The sequence below is a fragment of the Periophthalmus magnuspinnatus genome, chromosome 9 (assembly GCF_009829125.3).
Source record: "Periophthalmus magnuspinnatus isolate fPerMag1 chromosome 9, fPerMag1.2.pri, whole genome shotgun sequence".
NCBI classification, from domain to species: Eukaryota; Metazoa; Chordata; class Actinopteri; order Gobiiformes; family Gobiidae; genus Periophthalmus; species Periophthalmus magnuspinnatus.
Genome location: NC_047134.1, coordinates 31,494,835 through 31,506,893, shown reverse-complemented (window position 1 = coordinate 31,506,893; position 12,059 = coordinate 31,494,835). Strand labels below are relative to the sequence as shown.

Here is a 12,059-nt window from a genome sequence, read left to right as displayed (position 1 = left end):
AAACAAGGTACATTTGCAGCTTTGATTTCAAAAAGAGTCAAAAACTCATTGTCTGGTGCCTTAAGTACTTTGTGACATCATGCAGAACTGCCCTGATTACAAACACCAGGCTGTAGGGGTGCAGTTTGGATGTGGACGCCTGCTAGACCAATCACACTGCTCCATATGTCCAGTCCCCGCCCCTCCACCTCTCTGACTCTTTTCTTTAATCCTCCAGGTACTTTCCAGTTTATCAGGTCTGTTTGAAATGTGGTTGTGGGTGGAGTTTAGGTGTGTAATCCCACTTCAATGCCGCTCTATGCTAACACTTATCATCACCCACTCCTCCAGTTGGTCATTGTCCGAGGCCATTATCATGCTCTCTCGACAGGTAAACTGATAACAAGTTCCTTCTTAACATAAGAACCCTTTGTATAGAATATTAGTTCTACACACGTCTGGGGAGGTTGGAGAATGGGGTTGTCTGAGGTAGTTCCTTGTATTTTACACCTTTTAGCATCATCGTGAATGAAATGCAAATGTGAAAACAGCCTTAATGTGTGTGTGTGGGCGTGTGTGTGTGTGTGTGTGTGTCACGCTCTGCCTGATTTGCTGTTTACTAGGACCCATTCAAGGCCACATAAAAGACGCTTTCAAGCACCTCCTCCATGCAGAGATATTACCACTGTACAAGTAGAGGAGTACACTGAAAAAAAAAATATCGAGACGAGTAAAAATGACTTATTATTATTATTTAAGTATATATTTAAAGGAATTGTATGTATCCTGTGCTCTTACTCTCTTTAAAACATTAGGCCTACTATAATCAGAGCTGAACCTTGGTAGCCAGTGCCTTAACCTGCAGATAGAGTACACACACACACACACTTTCTCACTCTTCGTAGACAGGATGTGCCTCATGTGAAAGCTCAGAACCTCTAGAAGTCACTCTCTGAGCTGCAAAGGCTGCACTAGCACTGATTCATGATTGACTGCAGGAGCTCGGGTCCTTTTAAGTTTAAACCAACTGGATTTTGAGCATTGACCCTGGCGACCGAAATGAGTGGTCCTGATTTGGTGAGAGTAACTGAAAAAGCTCATGACCATAATATTATTTCAGAGGGACGTGTTTAACGGTACATAATCAGCTCAGCTATTGTAGTTCTTTGTGGTCAGATTGTGTTATAATAAAGTCTAATTTTTACCCCCACAGAAAGAAAAGCATCAATAGCCTTTTTGCAATAGAAGGATTAGATTAGTTCTAGTTTTATGTGTACAAGTTTCTTTTTTTTTACAGTGTCCACCTCTCCTTTACACGCCTTTCCTTCCAGATTGCAGTGGCAGCAGCAGCTTGCTGCCTGATGGTACAGTAAGCACAGACCTGGTAGGGAACAGAAAGCTTTGATGTATAATTAATTTGAGTGGACACATGAAGTCCTTGACCTGCTCCTGGCTTAGTCCCTGCCGGATGTGTATATTCAAAGTGACCCGTGGAGCGGTGATAAGGCACGCTATTAGGACAAGCAGAGAAGAAGGATTTCCCATAGGTTTAACCCCACGAGCTTTGATCAGGCAGGAGCACGTTTAATAGGATCGAGAGGAGGGCGAAGCAGTGTTTTATTGATAGTGCGAATCGGGGACAGAATTGAGAGCTTATGCTAACTCCATCTCCCAGTGCCAATTATTTTATATGCCTTTCTCACCTATATGCCTATCTGGTCAAGGGACTAGCGATGAAAATGACCCAATCAGCTATCTTGGTTGTTTAACGTTGGTCAATGTGTGGTTAATTTCCCTTTTTGTTCAGAAAGTCTATGAGAAAAATGAATGAAAATTGACTTCTGGAACCAGGGATGGGCGTCACTGTTGAGCTCCATTTTTGCTATGGACTAATTTGCATGGACACTGGTGAAACTAGAGGTATTGCTCTCTCTGAAGCTTTCTTACTCAAATTATAGTGAGTACAACAGGACCATAAAGAACTGACTTATTTAGAACTACATTAAAGTCAATTAACATTACAGTCACAGGCTAGCTAGCATCAGCCAACAGTTTTTCAGTATTTTATTGTTTTTATTATAACTTGCCTTTAAAGATAAAATGTCTGTTCTTGGTCTCGGATTTAAATAAATGTCCCCAATATAAGCAACTTATAGTCCAGAGTGACTTATGTATGTTTTTTTCTTCATTATTATGCATTTTTTTTCGCTTGTGCGACTTATACTCGGGAGCAACGTATAGTCCGGAAAATACGGTATATTCACTTTAGCTGCCTCCCATCTGTATTAAATATTATTTGCCTTTGGAATGTTGTGGTGTGATCTGAAACCCAGCAATAGTTCCAAAAAACAAGAATAGCAAAAATATTGAAGTATATAATTTTAAAAAGGTGAGACTAAAATTGTAAACTGAACCACACAATTTACTAATCATACATTATGTCAAAATCTTGTTTTATCTTGTTATCATGGACCCAAGCTCAGATCGTCTCATGGGAATTGTTTCCAATCCGTTGGACTGACATCTGCAGAGCTGTGTTTTAGTTTTAGATTTTCCTGGGATGATGTAGAAAAGAGGGAGTCGGTGTGAATGGTCATGTATGTTATTATGTATCAAAAGCAGCAGATACTGTAGCTATAGTTACTACATGGATGTAATAAAACTGAAGGAAAGGAAAGGAAGGAACTGAAATTGTGATTCAACCAAAAACTGAAATCATAATATGACTTTTTGGCACCCTTAGTGTGGATGTTCAACATCAACTTCAAGAACTAAACACTTTTTGATACCTCTGCTAAAACTACTTTAGCCAATACTTCAACACTACTCTTCACCTCGCCTGTCCTCCTTGTAGCGCAGTTGTAAATAAGCCCTGACAGAGGGAGGGCTAGCGAAATACACCGCTTTCAACACGTCTCCCTCGGACTCCAAGGCAGCGACACAGCCAAACGACCACACAAAAGATGACTCCGATTCAAAGACACAAGCCGCTAGTGTGAACGGTTAGCTTGGGCAACCTCATTTAAAAGTACTCGCGAGGATAAAGTACAGCCATTTGGGCACAGTCACGTCTTGTGGGGGATGTTTGCGATTCGAGCGATGCGGTGGCTAGACGCTGAAATGAACTGGTTTGAAAGACATGGCACGGAATGCAGTCAGAACAACATGAGCTTTCTTTCCACAAACAAAGAGCTGGGATTTCAAAATGAGTCAGCAAATAAATGTTGGGACTACAGCGAGGAGAGCTGGTAAAGAGGAGTCAAAGCTAATTGGCAGGTTTTGTTATATCTGGACACAGAATAAAAAGGAGAGTGACAATAATACCAGTTGTAATCCTGATTTATTCTCAATTCCAAAAACATTGGACATAATAACCAAGTTATTTATATCATAATTTGGTGTTTTATTTCAGACAATTATCCAATCAGAAAAGCAGAATGAGCGTCAATCCCAGCACCTGCAACCAACTGACTCAGTGCTAGTGCAGCCTCTGCAGCTCAGTGAGTGAATTCTTGAAGGATCTAAGCTTTCACGTGAAGCATGGCTTGTGTCATAGACTGTATATATAAATGGACATAGCTAACCTGCTAGCCGCCACGTTCCAATAAGAATTGAGCCGGGCGCGCTTCTGGCTCCATCAACTTGCCGCTCTCTATATAACCTCTGCTTTAAACCGTGACATTTTGGTGTTTGCATTAACCTGCTCTACATGGTCCTGATTTATTTCACTATATCATCCGTAACTCCAGATTTGAATAATACTAAGGTGAATGGGTTGCCTTCTTTCCCTGAGGTCACTCCTGTAACGTTAGCAACAAGTTTGATTGACAGCGTTGCTAAGTGCCTGCCCCCTGCTAAACCAGCGGTGTGGGTGGGAAGGGGGTGGGAAGGGGCGTTACTTTCAACACCCTTGCTCCTGATTTGCTCTCTGGTTGCTATGATACGCATGATTGGATTTCCAAATATGGCTGTAAATGAGCGACTATAACTGCTAGCCTTGATCGGCAACACTGTGAGACCTGCTGGAGTATAATATTGCAGTATTTGTGGTGGTGTGTGTACCTGACATGTGGTAAAGGGCTTGATGCTCCAGAGGAACTGTGGCACGTCCTGGATGGACACCTGCAGACTGAAGGAGCTGGCTCTGAAAGGCAACGTCTGCGGCTCCTCCAACAGCTGACCTCCTCTGCTCCGCTCCGCCCACACCACTCCCTGCACGAGAAGGGGGAGAAAGAGTGAGAGATGAGCGATAGAAAAAGGAGAAAGGGAGAGGGAAGAGATGGAGAGGGGTGGGCAGATAAAGAGATGAGACAAGGAAAGAGAGAAGGGATCGTGGGACGGTTTAGAGAGAGATGGTGGTGGTAGAGGGTGTGACAGAGGGAGAACGAAGAGAGAGAAAAACAGATGGGGTGGGAGATAGAAAAAGTCAGAGACAATGAGAGCGAGGAGAGAAAGGAGGGAACAGAGAGGGTGGTGGGGAGGCAGCGAGAGATAGAGATGAGAAGAAAGCAGAAGCAGAATGAGAGATAAAGAGAGAGTAAGGGATATGGGTACGTGAAGAGAGGAGAAAAAGACAGAGGGATGGTAAGATAATGAGAGAGACAAGGAGAGAGAGAAGGGAGGGTGAGATGGTTGAGGAAGAGAGAAAATAGTGTGAGGGTGGGACAGAAGGAGAGAAGAGAGAGACAGACAAAGAGATAGGACAGAAAGGCAGATATATAAAAATAGGGAGTGATGATAAGGAAAACAGAAGGAGAATGACAGAGTGACATGTAGAGAGAATGAGGGTAGGGAGGAAGAGACGGAAGTGGTTTCAGAGAAAGGGAGGGAGAGATGGGAGACAGAAGATAGATGGAGAGTGGGAGAAACAAGAAAGAGGCAATGGGAGGGTGTGGGGTTCAAGAGAGAGACAGAATGGTGTGGGGGAGTAACAGATGGAGAGGAGGGAGGGATGGAGACAGAGGTGGTTGGAGAAGACAATGAGAGAGAGGGGTGGAGCAGAGAGAAGGGGAGAGATGGAGAGGAAAGGAGTGAAAGGGGATGCAGAGAGGGAGAGAGAAAGACAAAGAAAAAGGTAAAGGAGGTCAATGGAAAAAGAAAGAAAAGAAAGAGGGGAGATAGAGGTAAACCAATGATGGAGAAACAGACAGTTAGAGAGAAAGAGAGAGAGAGAGATGGGCATCAGAATAAAAAAAATAATAATCTCCAAGCAACATTTAGGAGATTTTAGTCTAGTTTTCATATTCATTCAGTCATATAAGGAATCTAACCCACAACCTCCTTACTCAGAGACAGGATACCCACTTTGAGATCAGGAGTCTAACCCACAACCTCCTGGTGAGAGGGTGGACACAACACAAGGAACACACGGACACAACACGCACACTCAAGACAGAATTGGTATAAGTACAATTCTTAAAAACAAAAACATAATAAAATGTAGTAAGACTTAGCTTCGCCATGGCAACCGCACAACTTAATCCTAACGTAATCCCTAATTAGCAAACAATTAATCTCAGTAAAAACAAAATGTAGCAGAAAACTATTTTGTGAAGGAAAGCCCAAAGGGAAAAAGCGAACAGAGTTGAAACAAAGCTTTTCGTTCTCATTTGGGCGACATTATTTTGCATATCAGCATGGTACACCTGCTGCCGAGCCTGTCTCAGATGACCCCCCTCCGAAACAAGGCTCGGTGACGCGACGCAGAGTCAGTGCAGCGGAGCAGTCTGAAGCTCTATTAGCACAATATTTACCTCCTCTACACGAAGGAGGGAGGATGGAGGGAAAGAGATGGGGTTTTATCACAAGAAATGATTTGTGTGAACATACGGTAAAGTGGAAGAAACAGTGATTGCAACTTGCAGGTGTGGATCGCCATTTTGTCTAGAGATACATCAAATCTTAACTGTGCTCCTTCAATAATAAACATTGTTAGTTTAGTCGCTATTTGAAGGGACAATGTACAGAGACGTTACAATTTTACTCACAATCACAACTGAACCTGTGTTGCCAGAGCTTTAACTTGCAGATAGAGGACACACTTTTTCTCATTCTCTGTAGATAGAAAGAATATTGGTCTTATTCTGCCTCTTCCTCCCACTTTTGCCTCTAAATGCTCCACACTGTGTTTTCTTTGAGGTGGTGCGTCCGGTTAAATGGGAATCCTATTCATTTAAATGGAGAATTCGGAGAAGCAAAGTGTTGTATGTTCATGTGATCAACAAGTCAACTCTGAACCAGTCCTCTGGAGGATTTAAAATGGCTTTGTAGTGTGCGTAGAATTTTAATTATTTGCTGTCAAGATCGGTAGCCCCGTGCAAAATAATAGAACCCGATCGACGATGGCGGTGTTCACGTCAACTTCTGGAATAAAGATGAATACTACTGGCTGCAGTTGCCTGGGTTTAGGTAGTGAGGATTCAAATCGGAGAGAGTCTTTTTAAGCCTAAACCAGGGTGTGTCCAAACTTTTTCATCAAGGGCCACATATTTAAACTTCTACGGACAGAGGAGAATTATGTCAAGCATTTAAAAAGTATAACTGACTACAACAAGCGGTGATTTGTCCTGAGAAACTAACTTAAACAAACTTAAACCAAACCAAATCAAAAGGGCACTGGGGCATTGTTCAGGGTAAGGATTTATGCGGCAAAATAATCAAATGCCCAAATAAAGATGCATTTATGGTGGTTTAATTCCATTAAAGCAACAGCAAACACAAGAAAAATGGCAATGTCTCTGTCCATGCTGGTAATGCTCTGTGTAATCTGTCAAGTGCTCACTGTTGTTTGACATACTATTAACCATTAGAAAATTTTGTCAATAAAAAAAAGAAGTGTGGTCCTGTGCGTGCTTTAGCTCTTCACTACTTTGGCAGTGACACTTGGTTTTACTGCTGGTCACGTGTTTGACAGAGATTGATTGTAAGAGCAACAAACAGAGGGCTTTCTCTGGCGGCGATCACGCTGCAGGCCAAATCCAATTGTTTTACCCCTATGCGGCATGTATCTGATTTTTTCATGTCGGATTTTTTTCGAATCCGACCCAGGCCTCATTCGTATGTTTCATAAATCCCATATGTATCCAATATGACTGCAGTCTGAACGCTCATGTAGCATTCATGTCATTGATGTTTTAGCACAAGAATTGGGGAAAGGCGATCACGTATGTAGGCAAACGTTCTCTTGCTCATTTCAGTTATTAAAAAAAGTCTGTGTCAGTGAAGCGGCTCACATCAGTGTCCCACGGCTCCGACTCCTCCCCACACGCTCCTCCAAATGGAACTGGCAGAAAAGGCCCCACAGACTGACACAACCAAAATCTTGCCCTCTTCCTTCTTGACATGCGTCGCAAAATCACTCGATTAAGTAAATGTTGGCTCCGGTTGCTCAAATAACTTGAAAGAGCCACAAATGCGCCAGGACTGAGATGACTTGGGGCCATGTTTACTTCTGCAAACACAACGCGCAGTGTGTGACGTTGTGTGTTATTGTGTGACGTTGTGTTTTGTAGTGTTCTGTTGTGAGCGTACGGTTCACTACACGGCCACATTCCGTTCACATTAGAGATAGATAGCATGCACATTTTTGTTGTAATGTGAACAACTACATAATAAAAAAATAAAAAAAATCGGATACAAACAAAAGATCCAAATTGGGCCACATACCCTGCTGTGTGTAGCCTCAGAGTCCAAGATTACAAAATATCAGACAAGGCTTCATATTTGTCACAGCCCGTCTCTGGTTGTGAGAAACCTTTACTCTTTGTCCCTATCTCACTGAAAATCTACATTTTTGAGCTACAGCACAACATTTTCTCATCAGTCATCTTCCATTACAGCTGGACAAAAATGTTTAGGCCTGAGATTTGAAGTGTTGATGAAGAATAGTGCATTTTGCTTGCCTGGAATCCAGAAAACACACTTCTTCAATACTTTACATCATCACATATGTGTAGCAAGATGTATCGAATAATGTAGCAAAGAAAAAAACTTCAGATCCAGATTCCTCAGAGTGGCCACCCTTTGCTTTGCTGACAGCGCTGCCCTTGGCCTTCTCCCAATGAGTTTCCTGAAGTCTCCTTAAATGGTTTTCCCTTCACAGCTGTGCCTTGTCAGGGTTCATTAGTGAAATATCAAGAGTGTAAGTGGAAAGCAGTGGTTAAAACAAAGGCCGTTTTAAAGAATTTTGATGCATTTCACACGTTTTTTTGTTTATACCATTCCATATGTGTTCATTCATAGTTCTTGTGCTTTCAGTGAGAGTCTACAATGTAAAGAATTATACAAATAAAGCTGAGTAGTCCTAAGTTGGACTGAGGCTCGAACAATAAGGATTTCGACTTATATATCCTGACTAGCCTAAAACAAAATCATTTATGAGGTGGTGATTTTAAGTTTGAGAATCACTGCTGCATTGTTAATGGGCACATCTGTTCTACTTTTGCAAACAATAAAATCATAAAAATTACACCTATTGTGGAATTTACACATATTTCTGTCCAACTGTCTTCCTAGCGCCTTTGCACTGCAGATGGAGGTCAAAATCCTGCAGGTAAAACGGGAGTGTAAACATGTAGGCGGTAAGCTATGGCAACAGCTGAGGTGAGAGTTGAAAGGTCCAGGTGAGTTTGTCGATGTTGGCTGTGGTTGTGAATACTGATCAGGCTGGTGGTATTTCAGGCAGGAAGCAGGACTGTACTGTACTGGGAGAAGGTATACAACCTTGGGAAAAGTAGGTTAAGAAAATAAGGACAATATATGCTTTTTGTAGACTGATGGATAAATGAAGGACTGTCTGAATGAATACGTAAAATAGTCGATCATACAAAATGTGTAGCCATGTTTTAACCATAAAAACACATAAATGAAAATCTGAATCTTGCTATGGGGAAATTCAGAGCCTCTCAGTTCTGCTAGTTTGAATAATGGATCTGTCTCTATTGTTAAGCTGTTTTTGAATAACAGCACTAATGCATTGGATTTATATAGCTTCTTTCAAGACACACAAAGCGCATTACAGTGGATTATTCATTCACTCCACACTCAGAGGCAAGCCACAGCTGCCCTGGGGTAGACTGACAGAAACGAGGATGCCAATCTGTGACATTGGCCACTCTCAGCACCACAACACTCTCTCTGTCTCACACACACACACACACACACACACACTTTGTTACGCCGCTTGGCCTGGGCCCGCCATGCCCAGCCTTCTCCTGTTTGCCTAACCTTGTTACATATGTAAAAACACTGCTGTTAATCCTGCCTGCTGAGTGGTGGACTGGCTTCAACGCTTTTTTTTTTTTTGGGTTGGCTCTGGATCCCCGTCCTGTGGTTGGCGCATTGTTCCCCGGCGCAACCAATCCGCAGCCAGTACCTTCCAGTGCAATGCCGCACTCCTGCACGATGGGGCGGCTGGATCTCTGAACAGCTCGCCTTAGGTTGACATATTCTCTGTTGAACTGTGTGTCTTGCGAAATTCTAAGACCGCTAGAGGTCGCTAACAACCTGCCTTTTGTTTTAGACCAGGGGCGTCAAACACATTTTCACCGAGGCCCACATTAGCAAATTGGCTGCCGTTAAAGGGCCAGATGTAAAATAAATGTAACTACTTTTTAAAATTGTTAATTAACTGTTTCTTCAAGTTACAAATATTACATATGCATTTGCAAAGATGTAAAAAATATGGCTGTGTAACATTTTAAGATGATCATACCTTTTAATTTACTCTGTCGAGGGCCACATAAAATGATGTGGAGGGCCACATTTAGCCCACGAGCCTTGAGTTTGACACATGTATTTTAGATTGTAACTTGAATTCCTTGATTGCCTTTTGTAATTTATTTTGTACCAGTTTGAACACATTGAGCTTCCTTTTGCTGTTATTTTAGTTTTGCTGTATAATTCTAATTTTACGTTACTTGTTAAATTTAATCCCTAGTAACAGTTTGTAACACACACACACACACACACACACACAGATACATACTAAAGCAAAACGCTTCACCCACATTGCCGAGGACACAGTTCCCAAGGGTGAATCGATCCTCAGACCTTGAGGTTGGAGGATGAGTGCTCTAACCAATAATGGTCACAATAGTGCACTTTACAATGAACATCATTTTAAATGTCTACTTGCGTTCAATACAAAATACCAGAACAAAAAAAAAAATCTCATGCACTATAGTATGCCAGATGTTTACACTAATTGGCTAGAAATTGTAGCTGAACAAACAATAAAACACACAGCTTTTTCCCCGTATACACATTTAGTTTCCCCCCTTTGTGATCTCATAGTGTTTTACAATTAGATACAGACAGCAATTTGTGGTCTGATTTTGTCATAAACTACTCATTGTACAACTCTATACAAGAAAAAAACAACCAAAAAATAAAATAAAAAATTGATACATTTTCAAGAATAAAGTCTGATATCCCAGTTTTAAGGCATTGCTGCCATGGTAACTAAGCAATCTAGCCTTGGACATTACACACACTGTTCAATTACGGCAGTCACTTTAAAGCAGAGATGAAACTGCGGTGATATGAAACCAGCTTCAGTCAGAATGGAAAAGTAAATGAGACGTTTGAAGTGCCAGGCTGATAGTCGCACTTATCTACACACTTCCTGGATTAATGCACGTATGTTTTTTTAAGATTTAGATTTTCAAATATAAGTTTTGACCTTATTTGAGAGCAGATCCCTTCAATAAGAAAGATGTAATCCATGAGATAGATACGTTTTATGCCGTAAAGTTACACGGTGGGAATAATAAATACTATTTCTTTCTTAACCTGCTCAAAATGCACACAGAATGGTGAACATTTCCATGATTTTAATTGCAGCCTAGAAAGAACTTTATTCACATTTATCGTGGTTTGGTTTGATCTGGTTTAGTCCAGTTGTCAATGTGCTGGTGATACCAAGAGGAGATGCCATTGTATTTGACACTCACAGTTTGCCTCTAAGATGAGCTCTGAGCGGTGAGGGGATAACCATAAAGAGTGCACATTTATTTTTGTCGAAATTTAAAACGTCCCCTTAAATAAGTCTTCCAGGGAAAGTAGACTATATTATAACAATCCTTTGAAATGAATTAGATTTACCACTATATTTGCTTGAGATCCAGAATACACACTTAATATTGCAATACTTTACAAAAATGTGAGTCTGGACATCGGTGAATCTGCCCGGTTTCAAATGGGTGTGATTGACAGGTGGATTAGCCAAAAAAAAAAAAAAAAAAAAAAAAAAAAAATAGATCTAAGAAGACTGAAAAACATCATAGATTTCTGCAGAATCAAAGAGCGAAGCACTAAACACTTGTTAATCTGAAGTGAGAGGAATGATTGGGCTTGAGACGCAGTGTAGGACGTGGTGACCAGACTGATATCAATCTGTATAAAACAAAAAAAAAAATGTTTGATGTGGATATCAGTACTCGGTATTAGCAAGTACTCAAAATTAAGTACTATACTCTTTTTGGAAAAGTGGTATCGGTGCATCCCTGGATTTAGGCATGGTTTGGTTCTTTTTCTCTCCCAGTTTAATCCAGTTTAGTCAAAACATTTTGCTGTGTACTCAACTGTGAAAGCTACATTTAATCTCAGTTCCTCAATTTACGATATAAAAAAATAAATTTGATGATAACTAAAGCTGAAATATGTAACTGACACCTGCACGTTTGCTTGGAATGTCCCACAGTATGACTTTAAACCAGGGGTGTCAAACTCAATTTCACCGAGGGCCACATCAGCAAAATGGTTTGTCTCAAATTTGCAAAGATATAAAAAATATGTGTGTGTAACTGCATAACTCCTGATAAACTGACATTTTAAAACAGACATACATTTAAATTTACCTTGTCGCGGGCCACATAAAATGACACGGCGGGCCGCATTTGGCCCCCGGGCCTTGAGTTTGACACATGTGCTTTAAACTGTATCGACTATATCATACATTTCTACATTTGGTTTTGCAGCTAAAAACACACTTGCACTCTTACCATGAGTAGGTTTGTCCACAGATCTGACCTGTAACTTGACCTGGTAGCATTGTCTTTAGATAAGCGACTAATATTTTA

The 12,059-nt window shown here is 41.1% G+C and overlaps 2 protein-coding genes across 2 annotated transcripts in view; both read right to left on the bottom strand.

The window, feature by feature from the left end:
* unc5db (unc-5 netrin receptor Db) overlaps positions 1-12,059 on the bottom strand; it is a 195,228-nt gene that overhangs the window by 12,112 nt on the left and 171,057 nt on the right. The window contains exon 14 of the mRNA XM_055224249.1: positions 4,042-4,191. Coding sequence (XP_055080224.1) covers positions 4,042-4,191 — 150 coding nt within the window. The remainder of the gene's footprint in view (positions 1-4,041; positions 4,192-12,059) is intronic.
* loxl2b (lysyl oxidase-like 2b) overlaps positions 1-12,059 on the bottom strand; it is a 123,061-nt gene that overhangs the window by 102,753 nt on the left and 8,249 nt on the right. The window lies entirely within an intron of this gene.